At 43.3% G+C, this 27082-nt stretch overlaps 2 protein-coding genes across 7 annotated transcripts in view; one reads left to right on the top strand and one right to left on the bottom strand.

Moving 5' to 3' along the window:
• HACL1 (2-hydroxyacyl-CoA lyase 1) overlaps positions 1-10580 on the bottom strand; it is a 36997-nt gene extending 26417 nt beyond the window's left edge. The window contains exons 1-4 of one of the 2 annotated variants that reach the window (XM_006133233.4): positions 10438-10580; positions 8994-9098; positions 3398-3438; positions 2009-2089 (exon numbers count right to left, since the gene is read on the bottom strand). In XM_006133233.4, coding sequence (XP_006133295.3) covers positions 2009-2089; positions 3398-3438; positions 8994-9098; positions 10438-10512 — 302 coding nt within the window. In that variant the 5' untranslated portion in view covers positions 10513-10580. The remainder of the gene's footprint in view (positions 1-2008; positions 2090-3397; positions 3439-8993; positions 9099-10437) is intronic. The other variant, XM_075922128.2, reaches the window with a different exon arrangement.
• Positions 10529-27082, top strand: part of BTD (biotinidase) — a 43814-nt gene continuing 27260 nt past the window's right edge. Inside the window, exons 1-3 of one of the 5 annotated variants that reach the window (XM_006133237.5) lie at positions 10529-10684; positions 19019-19254; positions 22987-23136. In XM_006133237.5, coding sequence (XP_006133299.3) covers positions 19030-19254; positions 22987-23136 — 375 coding nt within the window. In that variant the 5' untranslated portion in view covers positions 10529-10684; positions 19019-19029. Of the gene's footprint in view, positions 10685-10729; positions 10916-10941; positions 11646-19009; positions 19255-22986; positions 23137-27082 lie in introns of those variants that run through there. The other 4 variants (XM_025189734.3, XM_006133240.5, XM_006133238.5 and 1 more) reach the window with 4 other exon arrangements.

Below are 27082 nucleotides of genomic sequence, written 5' to 3'. Positions count from 1 at the left end.
TAACCTCCCCCCACTTTTTGTTCTAAAGCCATGAAGAAATTTGCTGCTGCTTTAGGATCTTTCAAAGCCAGGCAGAGCCCAAGAAACATTTTCTCCCATAAATTTATTGTACATTACTATGGGCATAATCCTATGTTACCAAGAATAAAACTTATTACTGTGAGCAGCCTAGCTGCAGTCAAGAGCAGGTAAGATAGAGAATACTGAAGATAATGGAACTACAGTAAAACTCCATTGGTCCGGCATCCAATGCTCCGACACTCCTGATGGTCCGGCACCATCAGGAACCCGGAAGTGCTCTGGCTGCTGGACAATTGGAGCTGCTCTGCATCCAGCTTCCCCGATTCAGCCGCTGCTGAAACTGACCAGCAGCTGAATCAGGGAAGCAGGAGGCAGAGCAGCTGGGGTGCTGCCGGGTTGGTCCTGCAGTGCTGCCCCTTGGAGCTGTGGGACCAACCTGGCAGCACCCCAGCTGCTCTGTCACAGGCATCCCCAAAAGCAGCTGGGGTTCTGCCGGGTTGGTCTCGCAGCGCCGAAGGGCAGCACTACTGGACCAACCCGGCAGCACCCCAGCTGCTCTGCCCCAGGCGTCCCCGATTCAGCCGCTGCTGAAACTGACCAGCAGCGGCTGAATCAGGGATGCCAGGGGCAGAGCTGGACTATTGGAAGGGGGGCTATGAAGGGTCTGGAGTGGCATCCTCCCACCCCAACCCAGACCCCTCATAGCCCCCCCCTTCTGATAGTCCAGCATAGCTGATAATCTGGCACCTCCTGGGTCCTAAAAGTGCTGGATTATCAGAAGTTTACTGTATTTACATTACTGAGTATTATGCTCAGCCATAAGTGTCTGAAGGATGAGACCTTTAGCTAAGGGGAACAAATACTGATGCAATCACAGGTTACAGCAGCATTATGAAGTGCTGATCTTACCTGTAGTTTAATCTTCTAATTGTCAAGAGCAATAATACAATCTTTCATGGCAGCTACACCATGATAAGACCACATGTACTCAAAATAATGAGAGAAAAGCAGCACATGCGGTACATTATTTTTAATAATGGATCATATTTTTTTCTGAATGGAAGAATTCAAGGTTTTGCCTCTTGTAAGTATAATTTACAAGAGCTTCTAAGTGTCTACTTCAATTGAGCTCAAATAGCAATTAGTAACAGAGGGTACATCTGAGGGCAGACTCTCAGAGGGTACATCTACATGGCAAAGAAACAACAACCCAGTGGCAGTGAGTCTCAGAGTATATATCAACGGACTTGGGCACATACTACAGGACTAAAGATAGCCGTGTAGACGTTCCCATTTCAGCTAGAGAAAACTCAATGAGGCGGGCGGTTCTCAGAGGACAGTCTCCAGCCTGACATCATCTACACTGCTATTTTTAGCCCCTTACTGTCTGACCGAGTCAGCTGACCCATGTCCAAAACTTGTTACTGTGGGGTTTTTTTTGGGGGGGAGGGGGGAGGTTTGTTTTGGCAGAATAGACTTACTCTGAGTGAAAACCTAGTCCACTGAAGTCAATGGGAGTTCAGTGGAGCCAGGATTTCTTCTTCAGACCCTACCTACACTCAGCTGGGCATTTGATTATTACATAGGTCAAGTCATCATTAACCCAAAAGCATTTGTAAGCTTCTTTTCTATTCAGAGCTGCTTCTACCCACTGAACCCATCAACACAATACCAAAAGACTGGATATCACCTTGATTTTTACAGGTATCCAGGTACAATCCACAGAAAATAACTGGATTTTACAGAACATATGATGTAACAAGACAGGAGGATTTTTATCTCTGAGAATTAGAAAAATTAAAGTTGGCCAGTTGAAGAAAAATGAATTAACTTCTCATTTCCTGTGACAGAAAGGTATTTTGTTAAATATTGAAAAAGGTAGAAATTTCTGAGAGAGAAACCTGCAATGAAGAAACGTAAACAAAACAATATGAGTATCCATTTGGACAATGATTAGAATTGTTAAGAGGAAATGTGGTTACATTACCAGCAATTCATGTTTGCATTTGCCATCCCGCCCAAAGCATGTATGAGACCTGGACCAGAAACTACAAGACATACTCCAGGTCTAGAGACAAAATAGATCAGAAAGAAAGTGAAAAATACAGAACATCAAACACAGTAAAAACAAAAATTAGAAAAATGTTCAACTTCAAGAATATTAAGCTTTTAGAGAGTCAAACTTTTAGAGTCAGATTGCATCACATGGATAGATGTGCTTGGAGGCAGAGATGCAGATTAAGAATCTAGGGCTAAATCTGCACTAGAAATGCTGTAGCATAGACACTACAGCAACAGGAGTTCTGTCACAGTAATAAATCCCCCTCTGAGAGGTGGTAGCTAGAAAGAATTCTTATGTCAACCTAGCACTCTCTATACTGGGGCTCAGGTCAGCTTAATTACATCTCTTCAGGGATGCCCCTGAAGAGCATAGATGGGTTCACCTAACTTTCTAGTGTAGACCAGCCATAGAGTTCATTTTTAACCATATTTTCAGTGTTGCTCAACCAGTGGTAAGAGTACCCTTAGAGGTACACAAGAGAAGTCTGGGGGGGTCCGTCAACACAACTGAAATTTGGAGAAAACTGAATTTTTGTTTTAAGTTTTACAGCGCTTTATTATTGTTGACCCAAAAATGTCATCGCCCACCCAACTACGATTAAGTTGTGTAAACAAATGTGTTGCAATGGTAGAAAAAAAAAATATGTGTCCGAAAACTATGTACTGGGGTATTTATTTTTTTTTTTTTTAAAAGGTGTACTTTATAAAAAAAAGATTGAGAAACACTGGAGTAGTTGACTAGTCAATTTCCCCCCCTTACTGCCTCTATAATATAGAGGCAGCAAAAGGGGGGAGGAGGGGTACTTCAAAGCGGCAGCGCCACATAGCTGAGCTGGGGATAAGGTATGTGGCACTGCCGCTTTAAAATGTGGAATTGTGGGACCCAGGATCAGCTGGGGACTCCCCAGCTATCCCCAGGTTCTGGGGAAATGCCACGCGGAGCCTGAGACTAGCTGGGGAGTGATGATCATGGGCTCCCCGCAGCTTCAACGGGGGCTCTTGTACATTTCAAGGGAGGAATGCGGAAGTGCCTATCGACTACTTGACTAGTCAATTAACTGCATTTTAACATCCCTATTCATGGGCACAACCCACTTTTTCAGATGAGACACTGGGAAGTTCACTCCCTGACCTGAGCTATGAAGATCATACTGTGCCCAGCAGCACTGGTTGTCGCCAAAGGATTCATTTAAATTGACAGTGCTTTACAGTCTTACTCCATTTGCTTTAATTTACACAGTTTTTAAAAATAGAACAGAAAATGCCCTAGCTAAAACAATTCCTCTGTCTTACATAAAACCAATAGGTAGCTTACCTTCCTGTCAAATACCCAACAGCAGAGGCAGCATAGCAAGCCTATTGAAGAAAACACAAGGTTTATTTACACATATCCACATTTCAGCCGCTATCAATTAAAATTTTTAAACATATATTTTAAATTAAATAGCACCTTACTTGTTCTGATTAATAGATTTTACATTAAGGAAGCAACCATTCCTTCCAAAGGGATATGAGTAAGAGTACACTGTATACACTATTATACGTCATTCCCAGGGATCTGAAAATGCCCTTTAGCAAGGGGTCTCTAGTCAAAGCCAGCGTGATGACACACTGTCTTTCACAGAAACATAAAAACAAGTATCTGACTCTTCCCTCCAGACTCTTCTTCCTCAAACTAGTTCATGCCATGGAGGCTGCTGACATTTACTATTTTTATGTTCCTGACTGCTATCGTGTCAGAATATTGCATCAACAGAATTTGTAAGATGTGTTTTATAATAGAGGACTGAATATGCTTTGGTCATTGAGCACTTTTGCTGAACGCCTTAATCACCTGAAATGTTGGAAAACAGGTAATCCCAAATGAACTTCTTAGAGGCTAAGTGGTTGGAAGTGGGATATAACCAGGAAAGGCAACAAACAGGAAGGTGTAAGTCACACCAACTAGATATCCTTAGACTCAGTGAACCAAATTGAGAAATTATGTGTAAGGAGATTTAAATTACACCTTGGTAAGCAGATGCAAATCCAGGGTGTATAAATTACACACAGAGAGCCAGAAAGTGTAGGCTTCACCAGCTTAGACAGACTGATAAATCTGGCCCAGTCTTTTGTGTACAGCAGTGCTCCCTGGGACAAGGAGTCCAGAAAATTGTCAGTGCCCCTCCTACACCTTTAGACTCTTTTTTACGGCTTTTGTATTTTAAAGTTGTTCTGGGTTGTTTTTTAAATTAATAAAGCACTATCTAAATGTCTATGATTGTATACAAAGATTGATTTGTTAATATAGCTTAATAGTATTATTACAGAGCATGATTTTATATCAAGGGCAGCCAAACTATGGATCATGACCACATGTATTTTGTAGTTAAAGTGTGGCTTGTAGGCCACCCTCTACCTCCGACCCCATTCACCGCCAACCAGACTTAGGTGGGAGCTCAGGATCTCTGCCTTTCAGCAGGAGCGCCTGCCCATTGGGGTGGGGCTTCAGCCCTGTGGCGCACATGTGCTTGGGTTCACAACTGAGCAGGAGTGGTGCCAAAGGCCTGAACCCTAACAGGCATACCCTGCTTTCAAACTTCTGAAAATTGTTGTATGCAGCTCAGAGGGTCACTAAGTTTGGTCATCCCTATTTTATCCTATTGGTGTAATTATGGCAGAGGTGGGCAAAAGGGCCTCCGCAGGCTGGATCTGGCCCACCAACCGGGTGGATCCACCCCACGGAGATCCTGCTGCTCCCCCACCCTCAGGCCAATTAGGGTCTGGGGGCGGGGGAGCATGCAAAGCCTTCTCCTGTCCTGCCAGGAGCATGTGGCACTTTGAAGCACCGCGTGCTGCTCGCAAGACAGTGGCAGAGCGGAGAAGGCTAATTGGCAGGGCCAGATTAAGGGAGGGGGGGCTAGGCAGGCAGCTGCCCAGGGTGCCAACCTATGGGGGGCCCCTGATGGTAGCTGTAAGGGGTGTTACGTGACTGGCCGCGTGGTGCCCCTTAGAGCTGCCATCAGGTGCTGCGCACCCGGGACGGGGGGGCCGCGCGGCGCCCCGTAGAGCTGCAATCAGGCACCATGTGCCCGATTGCAGCTGTAAGGTGCGCAGTGTGCCAGGGGCGGGACCATGCATGTGCTGTGCGCCCATGGGCGAAGCTGCGCATGCATCGCACGCCCACTGCCTGAAGCGCAGGAATTGCTCGAGCCAGCTTTGCTAATTGGCTTGGGGCAGGGGAGTGTGCGAAGCCCCCTCCCGCCCTGCCAGGAGCATGTGGCACTTTGAAGTGCTGCACACTGCTCACAGGGCAGGGGGAGAGCAGAGGAGACTTTGCGTGCTCCCTCACCCCCAGGCCCTATTTGGCCTAGGGGCAGGGGAACGTGGGAAGTCTCCTCCCATGACACGGGCATGGGCACCTAGGAGGAACATGGGGGAGGCAAAGGCACTCCCTGCCCCCAGCCCAATCAAGTCAGTGAGTTTTTGTTTTTCTTGTTGCTTCTCACTTGTCTGTGGCCCCCAACAGATTTTTCTGAGAGTCAGTAGCTGCCAACCCAAAAAAGGGAGAAGACAAATAAAAATAATCTAAAGTAAACTTTTTTATTTTCAGGATTTTAAGATGAATCTCATTGTTTTTCATGCTTGACTCATGATTTTTGAACACCTGGATGGTAATGCTGTGTCTAGATTGTCCCCACGTAAAATGGGTATACAAAACCTTTCATGACTGTAAGAAATAATTAACTATTCTGATAGGTTGTGTGATCAGACTTGTTCTAAAGGTCTTGGCCATTGAGGGCAGCCAATAAACTCTGTCAAAGTGAACTCAAGAGTCCACTACCTTCAACCCAGAATAGTTTAAAAAACAAGTGCTTTTATGGTAAGAGAAATAAGTGCTCACTCAAAAATGCTCTCCAAATAATTTTGCAACCTGCTGTGTGTTTTTTTCAAATAGGAGAATAATTACAGATGACATAGCAGATTCAACAGATTCAGATGAGTGCACATGTAGGTACTTCAGTTTAAATGTATTAATATGTTTACACTTACAATAAAAGTGGATATTGAAGGCCTGGAAGGGGAAGTGATAAACACCCCATGTTTTTATGGTCACAGATGAACTGGTCATACAGTAAGCAGCCAGGCTTTACTATAAACACAAATAAGTATGTATATCTTGTTTTCCTCAAAGGGGATGGGGGAACTTCACACAAAATAATTGCAGAATATGTTCTACTGTTTGTGCATTTCATAAATATTTTACAAGAAGATGAGAAAACTGTAACTGAACTGACACCTATTTCTTGAGTATTAATGTGACATGTACTTTTCCCCTCCTGCTGAAAATATGCCTTTTCCCCTCCTGCTGAAAATATGCCAACGTACATATGTTTACATATGGGTGTTCCATTAACAATATTCTCTTTCAGAAGCCAGATGTCATGGAAGCAACATATTTTATAAATGATTGGCAAAATAAAGCAGCAGATAAAATAATACTTCACAGTGATTTCCATTAACATCTTCACAGTTTTGCTTTTTCAAGTGGATGTCACCAGTGTTACCTGAACTAAGTACAGGCAATATATTGCAAACATCATTATGATGGTGATTATACAGATTTTTATGTTGAATACCACATACAACTTAGTACAGACCAGTGTACTTTCTCTTAAACAAACAAATGACTGAATGCATGTTGTATATTAAATATTAGAATTGAACACAATTTTTTACAACAAATAGTAAATTTGCATTTTTGGGGCAACAAAACTATTCACAATCTGGGCCAAATTCAGAAAATGGTTTCAGCTAAAAAAATAAGGATTTTTAAAAATATTTTTATCATGCTGAAACAAAACATTTTGACTTTTCATTTTGAAATTTAATTATTTTGTAAAGTGTGAAAAATGCCCCAAAATGATGGAAAAGCATCTGGGTCAAATTTGAGTGGAACTGTGACTCCATTTGGCAGGTTGGAACAGGGAGCCACTGCTGCAGGACAAGTGTGGGATAGGGTTCCCCCATCACTAGGGCTGCCCCTCCGCATGGCTGAGAGAAGTGTATGTAAGCCAATGGCTCAGTGATGCATTTGATTACTCCTAATTATTGCTTTTTATAAACAGATGGAGAGGGAATAAACATGAACAAATGGGCATAAGCTGGCTATAAATAAATTCAGGCTTGAAATTAGAAAAAGGGTTCTAACCATCACAGGAATAAGGTTTTGGAACAGATTCCCTATTGGAATTGCTGGGGCAAACAACTTAATTCGTTTTAAGGGAGAACTGAATAATTGTTAGAATCCTTGAAATGAATAAAACATAAAAAATCACTGATCAGAAAAGAAATTTCTTATATGCTGATACCCGCTACAGAAACAGCAGAGAAACTGAGAAAACATCTTGATTGTCTGTATGACAAGAGTATGATAGAAATAAGAGGGTCAGACCTCTTCCATAATCACTGACAAGCAGGTTTAAAACTGAGATCATTGGGTGGGACCTCAGAATTTTCTGAACCCATAAAGAACTACCGGAGACTTAGACTAGCCATGTGACCAACTCTCCTCTATCCTAAGAGTAACTAGGATTGAGCAGAAGCTGCGAGATTTAATTTCAGAGACTGAATGTTTTTTAATATTTTTAGTATATTAGTAACTGAAAGTTACCTTGCTGAATCTGTACTCTTTCTAATGAGACTTCAAGGAACCATATCTTGTATTTCAACTAAGTGACTCTAGATGCTTGTTATTTGTTTTTAAATCAAAATAAATTAGCCTCAGAACACCTCAAACAATAACTCTAGTCCATTCCTTTTGATGTCCCTTTTCAAATTAAATACTAGAAATAGCAGGGAGCACATTCCTAAGATTGCCTTAAGTCAAGGTGCATCTTTATTAACTGGAGAATCACCTAAACTGTGATAAATTATAGATAGATATTAAAGGTCTAATAATAATGATTATAAGTAAATTTAAAAAGAAATCATGGTGATTTATGGTCTTCTATGGTATTGCTGCTGGGCCCCAATGCTGGTCTATGTTAAGCACTTGCAAGACTGCATATGTATTTTGTGTTGAGTAAATAACCAGAACATTTGGTATATAAAACTATGGATTAGAGATCCACTAGAAGATTTATTTGGCATTGCTCAGGTCCTTAACTCTAATTCTGGGATTGGTCTGGGAATGACGGAGTCAGTATGCAGGCTGCCCTGTGGAGAGGACACCACCCCAGCCTTCTCTCACCACAGCAGCTTGAGGCCAGGTGCCAAAGTGCCTGTCCATGGCCCCTGCAGCTGCAGTGGGCACAGCTAGGGGAGGGATGCATGTCCCCCGGCTGGGGGACAGACAACACACAGACAAATTCTCTAAAATAGATAGTAGATAGTTATCCCTTTCTCCATCCCTGCCCTCTACTGACCCAATAGGGTTATAGCTGCCATGGTCCCCAACTCTGGTCCTTTGCTGCCCCCCTGTCCCTCCTACAGACTCCCTCCCTTTCCATTTTACAAAAAAATCATCAAATTCCAGCACATCCCATTGTCCTGACACAACCAAACCTCCACCTTGCTCTAAATTAGGATTAGAGGAAGTTGCATACCAAATTTGTGGTTCTAGATGATTAAACCTAACCCTAGCTGATTAAAACTGCTGCAGAACTTGGGAACTCCACTAAGTGCAAAGCCTCAGGTTCCAGTCCTGCAGAACTCCTAAGTTCCAAAAGCGTGAAGCCAAATTTCTGTGCTACTGCACTCCTGTTGAGTTTGCACACTCTATTGTTAGTTCTTGATTGCTAAACTTATGGATTTTATGAGTGTTCCAAAGACCCATCAAAGGCATTTGTAAAGCAGAGATTCAATTGTAAAAAACATAGCTAATATGAAAATAAAAGAAAGGAAGATTAGTCCACAGGATATTTACTTACAGCTTGTTCATTTCTCATTCCTACATATTTTATCCCAATTGCTTGGACTGCAATTGCAATTTCAGTCACTGGAATACCAACAATGCCAAACATATATTCAATGTTCTGAAATAAGCGTGTAAAAAAATCAAAATTAATTTCAAAATTGATGCACCATAATCAGATCTATAAAGTTGCTTCTGTGTAATATGCCTATCTTAAATCCTAATAAAGTGCATAATCACATAAAAGCAAAATAGGAGTACAATCATAGCAGGGAAAGATAGGCATCATTCTGTCAGAATTGGCAACCCTAAAGCCCAAATGAGAAGTAGAGAAATGCCAATATTTTCAGCTACAAGTATCATAAATAATAGAATTGGAAAGGACTTTGAGAGGTCATTAAGAGATCTAATTAAGCTGACCAAAGTCTCAGTGGGGTAGCTGAGTTAGCCTGTAACTTTAAAAACAATCAGTAACTTAGAGAAAGTTCATGAAACTATCTATCTATCTTTTTGTTAGTCTGTAGGACTACTCATTTTTTAATCTGACCAAAGTGACAGAAAGCATATCTAAGTGGTCATACACTGGACTGAACTACTGCAACCCGCGGGCAAGCTGCTCAATGTTACCCCGATTTTCTCAATGGCTGTGTCTAGACTGGCCAGTTTTTCCGGAAAATCAGCCGCTTTTCCAGAAAAACTTGCCAGCTGTCTACACTGGCTGCTTGAATTTCCGCAAAAGCACTGACTTCCTACTGTAAGAAATCAGTGCTTTTTGTGGAAATACTATGCTGCTCCTGTTCAGGCAAAAGTGTAGACATCTGAGATTTGTTTTGCGCAAAAAAAGCCCCGATCGCGAAAATGGCGATCGGGGCTTTTTTGCGCAAAAGTGAGTCTAGATTGGCCACGGACGCTTTTCCGCAAAAAGTGCTTTTGCGGAAAAGCGTCCATGCCAATCTAGACGCTCTTTTCCGAAAATGCTTTTAGCAGAAAACTTTTCCGTTAAAAGCATTTCCGGAAAATCATGCCAGTCTAGTCGTAGCCAATGGGTATTTTCCTCCCACCCTTTGACTGCTGATCTCTTTCGACTGCGAAGAGCGCTGGGGCTGGTCTGCTTGTGCCTCACTGCAGCGCTGCCACCATCTAACCCCCTCCCTTGGCTGTCTACCACGGCAGCCCCTGGATGCCTGCGTGCCCGGCCTATGCACCAAGGCGAGGCTACAGATTTTCTGTTCGTGCGACGGGGCGCCCAGGGAACTGCATTGCCACCTTTCCAGCCGGGCTCCTGCCGCCTGGGAGCCTAGGCGGCGGCTCTACACACGTGCCTCCTACAGGGGCCACCCTGCATCTCCCAGGTCCCAGCGCTGAACGCGAGCCCCTGAACCACACGGCGTGACCCTTCCCGCTCCCCGTAGGGGACTTATTTCGCTACCGGAGGTCAAGGGTCACCGGAGCGCTCTTACTTGTGTTTTTAGAGCCTCGGCGATGAGCTGGGCCCCGCTGACATATTCGTCCTCAGTCACTGTGCGGGAAGCCATCGCCGTTCGCCCGCTCACTCAGCAGCGGGCATTTACCCCCCCCTCCCCCAGCGAGAGGAGCGCTCTGCAGCGTGGGGCCGCCTCCAGACGAGGGCGCTGCAGTTTTCAACCAATCAGCAACGGCTTTCCCTGTGATTGACACCTCCTGCACCCGCCCAGTGAGACGGCTAAAGTAAGCCGGACGCGCCCTCTGGGCGGGGTCTATGGGCTGGCTGGGGAAAGCTCCGCTCTGTGGGCGAGGCGGAGGGATGAGACAGAGGCTGTCGATTGGATCGCTGCCGTATCGGAGCTGGCCAATCAGAGGCAGGGAAGCGCTTGCCGTTAGCTGCGAGCGAAGGGAACGGACGGGACCCCCCCCCCCTCCGCTTGTGGCGCGCGGAGGGCCAGTGGAAGTCACAGGCGCGTGCGTGAGGATGGTCGGCGCGTGGGGTTGCGCAGCAGCCGGGAGAGGGCGGGTTCTAGGGGGAGGCTGGTGCCTGGTGACAGACCAGCCCTGAGCGCCCGCGGGCCCCGCGCTGCCTCACTGGTCGCAGCCGGGAGCAGGGGCCGGGTCTGCGGCTGGGCTTGGGGGGCCGCGCTGAGAATGAGCCCGAGGCTCGCGCTGCAGTAGGCGAGAGGCCGGGGCACGAGGCTCGCGGGGTTCCTAGTGCGAGGCCAAGCCCGCGGATCCAGGCCTGCGTGCGTGACTGGCAAGCTGGGCTTCGGCCCCTCTGTGAGCCCGAGCCCCTCTCTCATCTACATACTAATTAAGCTGGTTCGGTTAAGGACGCCCTCCGGCCGGGCCCCAGCACTCCATGAGCGAAGCCAAATGCCTGACCCTACTGCCTGTGGAAAGGGGGGAACGCACTAGCACGAGCTGCCTTCGCTTTCAGCCTTGTGCCTCTGCTGGCTCCAGCGGAGACAGGGTCACATTTCTGCTTGCAGCTGTAGCAGCCAAACACTAAGACTCACATCCAGGAGCAATGGAGTAGGAGGGGCTGTTCTTTGCATGCACCTCCCCGGTTACCGCCCTGGAGGCTGTGGCTGCAAAAAAATCCCTGGGGTGGTACTCATCTGGCCATGGTGGCAGTAGTAGGGAAATGCTCCTTTAGGATCATATAGTCAAGCCTATTTTATCTCAACTCAAGTCTCCGGTAAAGTATTCTAGCACACACTTGCATCTAATCTCAGATTCTAATTCTACACTGCAGGGCTTGACTCGAAATAAGTTACACAAATTGAGCTACATCAATAGCACATCTTATTTCGATATAGGGAGTATCTACACAGCTCTTATTTCAAAATAGAGCACTCTTCCTCAGACTTCCCTTACTCCTCATACAATGAGGGTTACAGGAGTTAGAGTAAGAAGTCCTCCAACTTGACAATATTTTGACATTACTCTGAAATTACTTGTCTGCTATACACTTTTCACACACACCCCTTGCTGCCTCTATCAGGGGCAGCAAAGGGGGTGTGGAGTAGGAGCTGGTGCTTGTGAGGACCTAGCTTAAAATCTGGCTCCCCTTAAACCTCCCTCCCCCCAGGGGTGATAGGCTAGAACTGATACATACAAAAGCTGGGTTTCAAGCCAGTTGTCCACATGCATCAGCTGCATGGACCTGCCTGTCCCACCAGCTTGCTACCTTCTACAGAGGCGGAGGGGGGGGGGGGGGGGAGGGGAGACACAAATCCCACTGAGCAGCCTCTGTCAGTGGGGGGGCTCAGATCCCACACAGAGAGGTACACCTGCCCCCCTGCACTGCTCTGTCTGTATCAGAGGCAGCAGCCCAGGGTGGCAGGCAGCCAGTCTGTGAGGGGAGCTTGTTTTTAAACTGGCTCCACCTGCCATCTCATGTGGCCTCTGCCTAAAGAGGTTCCCTGGGAGTGGGGCCAGGAGTGCACTGACTGCCAACCACACCTCCGGGGACTATCAAATAGTCGTGTAACTGATAATATTTTGTGTGGTTACACAACTATTCAATTACACAATATCTAACATCTCTAGTCCCTTCTAGTTCTAGTATTCGATGTTTACCATGTAAAATAAGATAGTATAAATTAATGTGTAGATAAATTCAATACCATGGTCAAATTTAGTGTGTGAGATATATAAAAACATAACTTTTGCATAACTTGTGTTTAACTTAACTTTTAGATTTTGAGGGGAAGAATAATCTAATAAATAGCCTGATAATTACTTTGACATCCAAGCTATGATAAAATGGTTTAAAACTTCAGACTTAGAAAAAAGCCAAGTTATGTGGTCACTGTGCTTTAAAGGCTGTTGGAAATACACTTGAAAACATATGTTTTTAAAAGTGCATTTTATGCACATTTTGATATAAGTTTTCAAGCCTGGAACTGGTTTTACTTCTAATGATGTTCAGAAACATCTTTCTTGCTATCATCATGTGAGTACCTTTCTCTGCCTAGTATAGTACTCTCTATCTAGTATAATATTACTGTACAACTCTAATTAAAAAAGAAACACTAATGGAGAAAAGTTATTATTTAAGGTCTACAGCATAACCAGGAAAAGGTTTCAGTTACTTGTCTGTGTGTACACTGCAAAGAAAAATTGGAAAAAGATACGCAAATTGCGGTTCACAATTTGCGTATCTTTTTCCACTTTTCTTCCAAAGAGGCTTTTCCAACATTTGGCCCATCTACACGGTGCCAAATGTCTGAAAAACCCTTCTTTTGGAATATTCCTTCTTTCTTGTACAACAAGGTTTACAGGGATGCCGAAAAAACACATCTGTGTTTCCAAAATTTTTTTTGAAAAGCAGATGTGTTCCTTGGACGCGGCAGAGCTTTTCCAGGAGACCTCCAGTACCCTGAAAAAGCTCTGTAGTCTAGACGTATCCAAAATCAACCTGCAAACCTGTTCTTGGATGCCACGTTTAATTTTGTATGCTTAAGACCAAGATAATACTGCTGATTGAGTATTAACAGCAGTGACAACCTATGAAACATTCACATTTGCCTACCAACTTTTGGATTTATACCTTCTATAGGCTCCTGTTGCTAGAAATCATAATTACAGTTTGGTTCTAAGCAGAACACGTAGTCTCTCTCTGTGCATTTAGGGGAGTGGGGAAAGGACAAAGTAGAAGAAATAATCAATACCATTAAATTGTGGAGCTGTGGGTTGTCATAAGCTACCATGATAATTATACTTTCTGCATTTTTCCTCTCATTATGGATTTATTTAAGCTTTATAATGCAGAGCCCGCAGCATGAAACCATGTAACTCTAGAAATTTTCAGCGGTTACACGGTTACCTGTTTAACCAACTTTTAACATCTCTAGTTTGCATGTAATGGAGTCTGACCATGAGAAAGTTACTTAATTTCTCTCTGCCTCAGTTTCCTTCATGACTAAAATAAGACTATTACCATTTCACAACGTTGTGAGGAGGATAAATTAATGTTTACAAAGTAACTTTGAAGGCAATGTGGAAATGGAAAATATTAAGCAGAAATGAAATAGAGGGAATATTATAGTTGAAGTGTACATTGGTAATATTTTCCAGTTAGTTTATATTCTGAAAAATGAATCTATGCAATTTGCATTTTAGGATTTCATATTTACTGTCTGGGCCTTGCATGCCAAATCTGCTCAGTTTGCAAGACAAAAAATAATTTTTCTAAAACATGCAGTAAATTCAGCCTGGCACCTGAACAAACTAAGCTCTTTCTATCACTGATAATAACAATTTTTAATTGGACATTGGCTGACAGTTTTGTTGATGAAGTACAGTAGGCTTCCGATAATCCGGCCCCTTTGGGACCTAGGTGGTGCCGGATTATCAGATATGCCAGAGTATCGGGAGGTACTCCGGCGGGGGGCTGTGACGGGTCTGCCGGGACCCGCACTGCCAGTTACCTTCGTGACACTACGGATTTCCTGAGAAAACTACAATGCATAGGTGATCTTCCAGAAAACACCATCCTAGGCACCATGGATGTAGAGGCTCTCTACACAAACATCCCACATGCAGATGGAGTACAAGCTGTCAGGAACAGTATTCCTGATGATGCCACAGCACAACTGGTGGCTGAACTCTGTGAATTTATCCTCACACACAACTATTTCAGATTTGGTGACAACATATACCTCCAGACCAGTGGCACTGCTATGGGCACCCGCATGGCCCCACAATACGCCAACATTTTTATGGCTGACCTGGAACAACGCTTCCTCAGCTCTCGTCCACTTACACCCCTTCTCTACCTACGCTATATCAATGACATCTTCATCATCTGGACCCATGGGAAGGAGACTCTGGAAGAATTTCACCATGATTTCAACAGCTTCCACCCCACCATCAACCTCAGCATGGACCAATCTACACGGGAGGTCCATTTCCTGGACACCATGATACAAATAAGTGACGGTCATATCAATACCACCCTATACCGAAAACCTACCGACCGCTATACTTACTTGCATGCCTCCAGTTTCCATCCCGGACACACCACACGATCCATTGTTTACAGCCAAGCACTGAGGTACAACCGCATATGCTCCAACCCCTCAGACAGAGACCTACACCTACAAGATCTTCAACAAGCATTCTGTAAACTGCGATACCCACACGAGGAAGTGAGGAGACAGATCGACAGAGCCAGACGTGTACCCAGAAGCCTCCTGTTACGGGACAAGCCCAAGAAAGAAACCAACAGAACACCACTGGCCATCACCTACAGTCCCCAGCTAAAACCTCTCCGACGCATCATTAGTGATCTACAACCCATCCTGGACAATGATCCCTCGCTTTCACAGGCCTTGGGAGGTAGGCCGGTCCTTGCCCACAGACAACCCGCCAACCTGAAGCATATTCTCACCAGCAACTACACAACGCACCATAATAACTCGAACTCAGGAACCAATCCTTGCAACAAACCTCGGTGCCAACTCTGCCCACATATATACACCAGCAACACCATCACAGGACCTAACCAGATCAGCCATACTGTCACTGGTACATTCTCCTGCACATCTACCAACGTAATATATGCCATCATGTGCCAACAATGCCCCACTGCTATATACATCGGCCAAACTGGACAGTCCCTACGTAAAAGAATCAATGGACACAAATCAGATATTAGGAATGGCAACATACAAAAACCTGTAGGGGAACACTTCAATCTTCCTGGACACAGAATTGCAGATCTAAAAGTAGCCATCCTGCAGCAAAAAAACTTCAGGACCAGACTTCAAAGAGAAACTGCTGAGCTACAGTTCATCTTTAAGTTTGACACAATCAACTCTGGATTAAACAAAGACTGTGAATGGCTTGCTAACTACAAAAGCAGCTTCTGCTCTCTTGGAATTCACACCTCCAGATCAGCTGCTAGAAGTGGGCCTCATCCTCCTTGATTGGATCCACCTGGTCATCTCCAGCCTGATCCTGGCCTGCATATTTATTCCTGCCTCTGGAAATTTCCACTACATGCATCTGACGAAGTGGGTCTTTGCCCACGAAAGCTTATGCTCCTACATTTCAGTTAGTCTATAAGGTGCCACAGGACTCCTCGTCGCTTTTGCAGATTCAGACTAACACGGCTACCCCTCTGATGCTGAAGAAAAGTTATTTAATGTAATTTCACAAAAGGACATTTGAGGTGTTGTGTTCTAAAATGTTATATATAAATGAATGTACAGTGATAAAATCTCCTTATAATAATATATACTTCTTTGGTGCTTTCCACACAAGCATCTCCAGTGCTTATATTCTTGTTAATCTCTAATGTGCCACATGACTACTCGTTGTTTTTAAAGTTACAGATTAACATGGGCTACCCCTCTGAGACTTTTTAAACATTAATAGTGGTGAACGAATAATAATTCACAATGAATAAAAATTTGCCTTCACATTGAATGGCTTTTCAGTTTTTCCAGTAGCTCTCATCATTAACGAATATAGCTATATAGTTATTCTTTTAAAATACACATGTATTACAAAGGGAATAAAGGCAAGAGAATCAAATTCTTAGAGTCATTGGAGGTTACTATATAATACACTAGTGCAAATGACATTAGAATTTAGTCAAGAGAGGTGAGGGGCTCAATTCAAAACTTGTTTCAACATTGGAAGACTCATTGACTTCAGTGGACCCAAGTGGAGTAGATTAAGCTACTTTTGAAATGCTACACAGGAAATCTGTCGCAGAGCTGAAAAATATCAAAGTAATCGGACTATATTTTCAGACACTAAAAAGACATTACAATTCTGTATTTGCTCTGTCACAATGAATTTTTAAAAAATAATTCTGATTTTGTTCCAGTAAAATGATCCTGATTTATGTGTTACCTACAGTATAGTAGTAGGATTCGAATGGCAAAATACTTAGGGAGAACAAGGTCAGGCCCTTCATCTTTAAAGTTTTCAGGCTTCATTTAACTTGAGAACTAACGTGGAGGTTTTAGCGCTTCATTAGTGGTCCTTGGAGGAAAGGCACTATGTGCTTGTTTAGGATATTTGTTTTCTCTGTTGGTTTGATAAAGGACTGCTACTAGAGAGAGAAAGCAGGACAAGGAGGGTAGTATGTACCAACAGATGTATCAAGAGACACAAGGTTTTGGGTCACACAGAAGAGCTCTGTGTCTTCTCTTTCTCATTTTATCTGTCTACTACCCAAGGACTGACAACACAGCTACAACTACACTGCATAGCAAGCACTGTTGTGCTTCATTATCAGAAAATAGAAGATTTGAGAAATGCCTTTTTTGTTATAAATGAAAACAGGAACCCAACAGGTCCAGATTTTACCAATTCTTAGTTCATGGCATATTAAAAAAACAAGGTGGCAGCACCTTTTCTCCCCCGCATTTTGAAGCATCTTTTATAGAGTTTGCCATATTCATTTTCCTTTGAAATAAGGTGGCTTTTATTTCAGCTTGCATTTATGTGTCTAATAGTAACCAGCTATCTTGAGCACTGAGTTTTGGTCCTATGGTGTTAGGATATTTATAATATGCTTGAAAGTGTCACCACTAAACTGAAGAATACCTAGTGAAAAGACATTAAGATGCTAGTAATCAAGGGTATGTCTATGCAACAGAGAAGATTGAAGCTGCCGATCTTCCAGGGTTCGAATTAGCGGGTCTAGTGAAGACACACTAATTTGAATGGAGAGGGGCACTCCTCTTGATGCCAGCAGTCCTGCTTCCATGAGGCGTAAGGGAAGGCGAAGGGAGAGTGTTCTCCCTTCGGCTTCCTGCAATGTGGAGAGTTCCATAAGGTATTTCGACTTCAGTTATGTAATTAACATAGTTGAAGTTGCGTATCCCGTAGTTTAAGCATACCCCAAGTGTACAGTACCCATTGTCCAAGTGGCCCTCTTGTAGCCAGTACTGCTCAAAGAAGCTCACTCCCAAATATCACAGTGCCAGAAACATGATGCCAACAAGACCATATTGTATTTATAAAGTTTAATATATAGAAAGAGAAAAAATGTGAATCTTTTCTACTGTTTCACATGCTAAAAGCATATTAACTAGTTAATTCTCCCAGCCAGGTGTGACAGGAGTATATTTTCCTTACAGTATAGATGAGAAGACACCAGAAAGGTAAAGTTACTTGCCCATGGCCATCGAGTCAGTCAGTGGCTTACACAAATTAGAACTTCTAGAGTCCCAGCTCCTGTGCGCACTTGTCTAAGCTACAGTGTCTGCCAGCCTTGGGGTCAGTAGGTGTGATAGGCTCACTTAACATACATTACTGAGAGAACTCCAAATACTTGGGTTGCATTGCACTGCTACCAAAGACTGCTATTGTAGGTGTGGTGGTAGAGTTTGACAGGAAGAGAAAAATGTCATAAAAGAAACAGAGAGAGAGCTCTGTGATTCAGTCACAAGTTACTAATTTGGGTTTTACTTCCCTTGCTTCAATACCTTCAGATTGCTACTAACACATATTTTAGCACCTGGCACATCAAAACTGCATTCTCTCCTCCCTCCCCCCACCCTCAGGAGAAACAGGAAGAAGTACAATTTATCTGAGAATATTAAGAGCAGAGAAAAATGCATACACTGTTTTTATGGGCAACATATATTTTATGCCTGTAATAAAAAGCAGTAATATCTATCTGAGCTATAGTCAGTGTTTTTCCTAGCAGTTTATGAAAGAGTTCACTGAATCAAATGATATTTAGTCTACCATGCACAGTGATTCTATATGTCCTCAGTCTGATTCCTTCAGGAATTTTCTGTTCATTTGTAGATGAATGCATTTATGTGAATGAAATGATAGTTGCACTGAGTTGGATTGGAAATTGAACAAGGAAATTACTGCAGACATAATTGCAGTGGAAATGAACATAGTACATTGGAAGTGTCACTTGAACACAGATTAATGTGAATTTTAGAAGCAACATTTATCAAGGAACATGGGGGAAAAATATTTAGATCCAGTATTTTTACTATTAATAAATCACAGCTAAGAGTGTGAAAGTTGTAAACTTCTGGTATGGTTTCTTGTTCAGATGTTTTGGCCTTGTCTCTTTCATTCCAGATTTATAGATAATGGTCATGTTGGAATCCTGCAGTATGGTTTTTCTTTTCCTGTTCTACTATCAAGTTGTCTCAGCAGAAGTTCACAGAGAACGACGTTATGTTGCTGCCGTGTACGAACATCGATCCATTCTGAGTCCTAACCCATCAACCCTGATTGATCGACACTCTGCATTAGAGCTGATGAGCAGAAACCTAGATATATATGAAGAGCAAGTAATAGCTGCAGCCGAACAGGTCAGAAAATATGTCCACAGTTAGTGGCCATCTTAAGTGTTATATAACATGTTCTAGTGACAGAGAACAATTTTTTCAAACTTTCATGCCTAAAGTTAGTCAACTAAGCCGATATTTACCTGAACAAGTGGCTTGTTTTTTGGAGATCCTGAACAGCCAACAACTCCTATTAACCTTAGCGCCTCTGAATATCAGACCACTTCTGAAGGTCCTCAACTTCAGGTACTCAAGTTTTTGGGGAAAAAAGACAATTATTATAGAAGAATTTCTTCCATTTTTGTTTAAGAATCTAGCACCTCTCACATCCCTTACTCAATAATTCCCTGAATGGAGAAGTGTCATGACAACTAACATGAAGGGGAAAGGAGTCCAGGAGAGTTTGCAGTATTTTAAAGAAGCTTTATTAAAGGCACAGGAAGAAACCATCCCAATGCACAGTAAGAAAAGCAAATATAGTAGGCGACCAGATTGGCTTACCAGGGAAATCCTTGGTGAACTTAAACACAAAAAGGAAGTTTACAAGAAGTGGAAACTTGGACAGATGACTAAGGAGGAGTATAAATATATTGCTCGAGAATGCAGTTATCAGGAAGGCGAAAGCACAATTGGAATTGCTGCTTGCAAGGGATGTGAAGGGTAACAAGAAAGGTTTCTTCAGGCATGTTAGCAATAAGGTGGTGATCTAAAAGGGTGTGGGTCCCTTACTGGATGAGAGAGATAACCTAGTGACAGATGATGTGGGAAAAGCTGAAGTACTCAATGCTTTCTTTGCCTCTCTTCACGGACAAGGTCAGTTCCCAGACTGCTGCACTAGGCACTGCAGTATGGGAAGGAGGTGGGCAGCCCATGGTGGAGAAAGAACAGGTTAAGAACTATTTTGAAAAGCTAGACATACACAAATCCATGGGTCCAGATTTAATGCATCCGAAGGTACTGAGGAAGTTGGCAAATGTCATTTCAGAGCCTTTAGCCATTATCTTTGAAAACTCATGGAGATCGGGAGAGATCCCGGATGATTGGAAAAAGGCAAATGTAGTGCCCATCTTTAAAAAAGGAAAGGAGGACAATCCAGGGAACTACAGACCAGTCAGCCTTACCTCAGTTACTGGAAAAATTGTGCAGGGGATCCTCAAGGAATCCATTTTGAAACATTTGGAAGAGGGGAAAGTGATCAGGAATAGTTAACATGGATTCACCAAGGGCAAGTCATGCCTGACCAATCTCATTAGCTTCTATGATGAGGTAACTGACTCTGTGGATATGGGAAAGTTGATGGATGTGATGTACCTTAACATTAGCAAAGCTTTTGATACCGTCTCCCACAATATTCTTGCCAGCAAGTTAAGTAAGTATGGATTGGATAAATGGACTGTAAGATGGATAGAAAGCTGGCTAGACTGTCAGGCCCAATGGGTAGTGATTAACTGCTCCGTGTCAGGTTGGCGGTCAGTTTCTAGCAGAGTGCCCCAAGAATCAGTCCTAGGGCCAGTTTTGTTCAGCATCTTTAGTAATGACCTTGATGAGAGGATGGATTGCACCCTCAGTAAATTTGTAGATGACACTAAGCTGGGGGAGAGGTAGATATGTTGGAGGGCAGGGATAGGGTCCAGAGTGACCTGGACAGATTAGAGGATTGGGCCAAAAAATCTGAAGGGGTTCAACAAGGACAAGAGTAGAGTCTTGCACTTGGGACGGAAGAATCCTAAGCATTGTTACAGGCTGGAGCCTGAATGGATATTAGCAGTTTGGCAGAAAAGGACCAGGGGATTACAGTGGATGAGAAGCTGGATATGAGTCAACAGTGTGCCCTTGTGGCCAAGAAGGTGAATGGAGTATTAGGTTGCATTAGGAGGAGCATCGCCAGCAGATCTAGAGAAGTGATTATTCCCCTTTATTCAGCTCTGGTGAGGCCACATCTGGAGTACTGTGTCCAGTTCTGGGCCCCCCACTATAGAAAGGATGTGGACGCATTGGAGAGGGTCCAGCGGAGGGCAACCAAAATGATTAGGCTGCTGGAGCACATAACCTTTGAGGAGAGGCTGAGGGATTTGGGTTTATTTAGTCTGCAGAAGAGAAGAGTGAGGGGGGATTTGATAGCAGCCTTCAGCTTCTTGAGGAGGTTTCCAAAGAGGATGGAGAGATGTTGTTTCAGTAGTGACAGATGGCAGAACAAGGAGGAATGGTCTCAAGTTACAGTGGGGGAGGTCTACGTTGGATATTAGGAAAAACTATTTTACTAGGAGGGTGGTGAAGCACTGGAATGGGTTACTTAGGGAGGTGGTGGAATTTCCATCCCTAGAGGTTTTTAGGTCTCAGTTTGACAAAGCCCTGGCTGGGTTGATTTAATTTGGATTGGTCCTGCTTTAGGCAGGCATTGGACTTTGTGACCTTCTGAGGTATCTTCCAGCCTTATGATTTTAACTTTCCTAGATCTTTATTGAAACATCCCACAGAATGTTACTCCTTTCCTTCACTTCTTTTCTAGGGAGCTGCACTCCTGTTTTAAAGTTGGATTATATAACTTCAATAGCTATTCCACAAATCTAGTACAAACATTTAATAACATTGAACAGCACAGTGAACAGCATTGTGTATTCCTGGATGAGAGAAATCAGATTTTTTTTGTACTTCCAGAGGAAAGGAGAGAGCGATGGAGTATAGCTACTGCTTGGTTCTCCTTGTTACATACTGCTACTTACTGTTTTCAGAATGAACTGTAAATCAGCGTTGGACAGCAACCTGAAGGAGGATCATCTGTACTTAGTATTGGAAAGGAGGGAAGGAAACTTTAGTCACAGAAAGGAAGTTTGCAACAATTTGCTTAGATAGAAACAGAGGCCCAGACTCTTGTACTACAAAGGGATGCATGTCCAGAAATATTCCATAAAGGACATCTCTGGTACACCCTTTGTAGCCCTGACATAAAACATCATCCTGAGAGTGAGCTGAGGGGCTAAGAGAATAAGAATGTAAAATCTCGCTTAATTGGTTAACTGGTTAAAAGTGGAGTTTAACCTGTTAACTGATTAAAGAGGGCAGGGAAGAAGGCACTCCAGCCCGGCTGGGTTGGCACGCACCCTCCTTCTCCCTACCCCTCTAGCTCACAAGGGGCTGCTCTAACCCTGCTGGAGCAGTCTCTGCTTGCAATGCGCTGGGGCTCTCCACAGACAGGGATAGAGAGGAGGAAGGTACTCTGGGCGGCTGGAGCAGCCCCTGTGAGTGATAGGCCCCATAAAACTGGAGCAGCACTGTGCCCGCAGCAGGAAGGGAGCTGTTCCAGCCCCGACCAGTTGACCGGGACCAGTAAGCATCCACCTTAATGGGGGATGGTTACCGGTTAATCAGTTAACCTTTCACATCTCTACAAGAGAACACACAATCTACTGTGAATTGTGCCTTATTTTGGTGTCTTATGGGTGGAGCTTACTTTGTAAGCAGTTTGAATGAGTACTACCACTTTTTCCCACCTACTTTGAGCCCTGTTCTCAGTGTAAGGTGGGTACTGATATTTTAGGTAAATAGTTTGAAATACTTTCTATAATGCTGCCTAAAAAGACAAGAAATGCTTGTTCTGTAATATGGTTAAGCCAGCACATTTAAGCTATTACTTTTGTTTGAATGGAACCTCCCCACCAAAAGTGATCTCATTTTGCGTTGCTTGTTAGCAGTGGATCACTTTTTCCCCCCACATGCTGTTTTTGGCTACAAGATTCATGTTTAGTTTGCTTACAGGGGGCACAGATAATCATATTTCCTGAAGATGGGATCCATGGCTTCAACTTCACCAGAGAGACAATTTACCCTTATTTGGAGTTTGTTCCTTGTCCCCAGTCTGTGAAATGGAATCCATGCAGAGAGCCACAGCTGTTCAGCGATACAGAGGTATAGATTTTAAAATTGCATACTGTGGAAGTGTAGTGAACAACAGAGGATTTGTACTCCAGATGAGAAACAAGCAGCAGGAGCCAAGGAGCGCTTAAAATATAATTAGCCCTAATTAAAAGTAACCAAGAAAATATTTCATAAGGGCCAGATTGTGTTCTCAGTCACTCCCCATTTACACTGGAATAGCTCTGTTACCATAAAGAATTATTCTGAATTCATACCAGCATATAAGATCAGTGTGTAGTCTTATGTAAGCAAAACTAATTCCAAGTAGACAGTTGGTGAAAATTGTTCCTGGGGCCTCGGGGGTTTCCAGGCAGCCAACTTTGAAACATTAGTATCAATGTTTAAAGGGACACATTATTATTAATGGGCTGTATTTTATTCTTATAAACAAAATAGTCATATGTAAGAGACGCATGGAGAGTTTTCCTCTAGAAGGTCTCATTATTTATGGTTTTATGAAGGCAATTAGATTAAATATTCCAATTCCGTGGTAGCATCATGTGTTCCGTTACCCATTTTTTTAAAACTAGAAAACAATATCAGAATCACCAGAAACAGCTCCAAAATATTCATGTTTTTGTACAACAGAGGGTTGGATTGAAATGGTTGATTTAGGGATGTTAAATATTGGTTAATTGAATAGTCGATTAATCTCATGAATTCTTATTGGTTACTTGACTATTCTATAGTCCCCAGGGGTAGGACTGGCAGCCAGTGCGCTCCGGCCTCACCCGCACGGAGCCCCCTGCCACTCCGCGCTGTTGCTGCTATATCAGAGGCAGCAGTGTGGGGTGCCAGGCGAGAGCTGGTCCTCAAGGGTAGCCAGTTTAAAAACCAGCTCTCCTTGCGGACTGTCTGCCTGTTGTACCGTGCTGCTGCCTCTGATACAGAGGCAGCAGCGTGTAGTGGCAGCAGCCCTTGACCAGGGTGGGTGGGGTTTGAGCTCCTAGATCCAGTGTGAGCCAGAACCGAGCCAGGCTGCCTGCCTGCCTGGCTCCTAATACACTTTAAATGCAGAGCCACAACGGACTGAGCTGGGCTGCTGGTCAGCCTGCTAAAAATTTACTGGCTGAGGGGGGATGCATGTAGTCTATAGCATTAACCTGTAAGCTTTTGCTTATTGGTTAATCAGCTACACTATTACATCCCTAGGATTGTTGCATAATCACAGAGTTGAAATATGCTGACTGTATTCATACAACTAACTCTAATGGGCCACAATCCTTGGTTTAACACTACTGAAATTTACAGACTAAGATCAAAGATAAAACTGACTGGTGATTTTAGTGGGACTACTTTGTGTTGGTAAAGGAGCAGGATTTGCCCAGAGTTTACATTGGTAAGTGGATTTTCTGATTCACACAAAAAAGTTGAATTGTTTTAAAACTGAATCCATTAATGAGAAGATTTAAAATGGTAACATAAAAATAGTATCTTTTCAATCAACTGCTCCACTCCTTGTATAAATACAGAGTTGTATCTGCCAGCTTGAGTAACACAAATATATTTTAGCTGCCTTTGAGTCTCATTAGCCCTGCAGGAGACAGCGCAATAGAGAGAGAGCATTAGCAAGCATGGATGCAACAACAGAATTGCTAAATATGCTCCATTTGCACCACCAAATTCTACTTTCTGTTACATTTGCGCATCCACAAATAAGTAATAGGGTTGCACAGGTGTTAACGAGGCATAGTTTGAACACATGATGAATCACAGGTGTAACTAAGGGAAGAATTTGTCCCATAGAATCCTTGTTACATGCAAGACAGAGGCCAGGTGTATATTAGAGCTGAAAGCTCGGCTAAAAGTATGCATGTTAACAACATAGCTGGAGTCGATGTATCTTATGCTGAGCTTGGTGCTGTCTCCACAATGGGAGGTCAACAGGAGCAAATGCTCCCGTTGACTTCCCTTACTCCTTGCAAATCAGGGGTACCAGCATTGAATGGGGATGCCCTTAGTGTTCTATTTAGTAGGTCCTTACTAGGGTTGTAATAGTCGATTAACTGATAAGAAAAGCTTATAAGTTAAAGCTATAGACTACACGTATTAGCTCCCTTCCCCCTTCCCGCCACCAGTAAATTCTTTAGCAGGCTGGCCAGCAGCCCAGCTCAGTCCCGGTTTGTGCCAGGTCTGGGACCTACCCCATTGTGGCTCTGCATTTAAAGTGTATTAGGAGCCAGGTGGACAGGCAGCTTGGCTCATTTCCAGCTTGCACCGAGTCTGGAAACTGAGACAGACCTCCGGACAGGGGCTACTGCCACTCTACGCTGCAGCCTCTGTATCAGAGGCAGCAGCGCGGGGCGACAGGCAACCGATCTACAAAGGGAGCTGGTTTTTAAACTGGCTCCCCTAATGGACCAGCTCTCACCTGACACCCCATGCTGCTGCCTCTGATACAGAGGCAGCAGCACGGAGTGGCAGGGGGCTCCTCAGGAGGGGAGGCTGGAGCAAACTGGATGTCACCTCTGCCACCGGGGACTATAGAATAGTTGAGTAACTGATAAGAATTCATGAGGCTAATCGACTATTCAATTAACTGATATTTAACATCCCTAGTCCTTACTAGAAGATTGATCTCTGGCGTGGTAAGTATAGACATAGCCAGAAAGAACCTAGCTTAACTTTCAGATCCCATGTTGAGTTTGCAGGGCTGGTAGCTAGAAAAGCAGTTTACTTGCTTGAGATGAAGCCATTGAAATACATATCTGGGAATAAAATTTTTATTTAAATATTAAATATTTAAAGATAAGGCCTATTAAGCATTTGTTTTCAGGGAGAGGAACAAAGCAAACCAAAAACCTAGCTCATTCTGTTTCTAGTTGTCATGTTACTCATGTCATCCAACACAACTTTAGTGCAATATGTAAACTCTTTACTCCAGGGCTACTCAACTTTGGAAGCTCTGGGGACCAAAATGATACTCATAGCACATGCTGAGGGCCGCAACTTAAGTGTGGTTGCATATACATACAAATATATATGCAAATAGCTTCTTTTACACTGACAGGAATGACTGCAAAGATTAAGGCAAGACTGCACAAAACGCAGGCCCCATTTAAGTCAGTTCTGCTGACACTAATAAAATGCAATATGTAACTGATATGCAAGTGCCATCAACTGCCACCCATATGACAGCCCTTTTAATGAGTAATGACAGTCCAGGAATTTAACTACTAAAACTCATATCAACAGAGGATCATTATATTGACTGCTTCTTTGTTTTGGTTCCCACCCATGGGCTGCGTGTTGAGTCCCACGTAAACCCAAACTGCACCACGGGCCACAGACAAATGGCCACATGTTGAGTAGCCCTGGTTTACTCTATTTTACTGATATTTAGTGTTCAGAAAAAAAAAATTTATACACATTATCCAAATAAAATTAAGCTGTAAGGATTCACCAGTTTACCTCAAAATGTCCAATAAAAGACTTACAGTTGAGTAGGAAACTTTTTCCGAGATGCATGACAACTAAATGTTTCTTTGGAACAAACTAGATGAAATTAAGGGCATTTATTTAAAGTTTTTAAAGGCCCAAAATGAAAATCTCAGTGATAGTTTGTCTATATTACTTTGTCAGTTTCCCATAATTAAAAACTAAGAACTGTCAGTTCATTTCACTGCTCCCCTAAGTTCTCCCATTGTTTACAGTATTTAGGAGCCACAACAGCATCCAATTGCACTAGCAAGCAATTGCAGGTGCAGATCCTCCTTGTTACATTTCTGGTAGTTGATTGCTCTTGCAAATCAGTTACACTGTCATGAAATGCCTTCATCCAGCCCTCATCATTTGCACTCACAAAGTTGGAGGCCATTTCTTAAAAATCAGACCTTTAGGTGTAATAATGATTTTTTCTTTTCAATGACTAAATGGTGTGAATAAAACTTGATTTCTAAGCAGTTTTGGAAATCATGAGAAATTCAAGTCAGAAATA

Source organism: Pelodiscus sinensis, chromosome 2, assembly GCF_052426305.1.
Source record: "Pelodiscus sinensis isolate ZL-2025 chromosome 2, ASM5242630v1, whole genome shotgun sequence".
Classification (NCBI taxonomy): domain Eukaryota; kingdom Metazoa; phylum Chordata; order Testudines; family Trionychidae; genus Pelodiscus; species Pelodiscus sinensis.
Note: the sequence above shows the minus strand (reverse complement) of the source record. Positions and strands in the feature narration are given on the sequence as shown.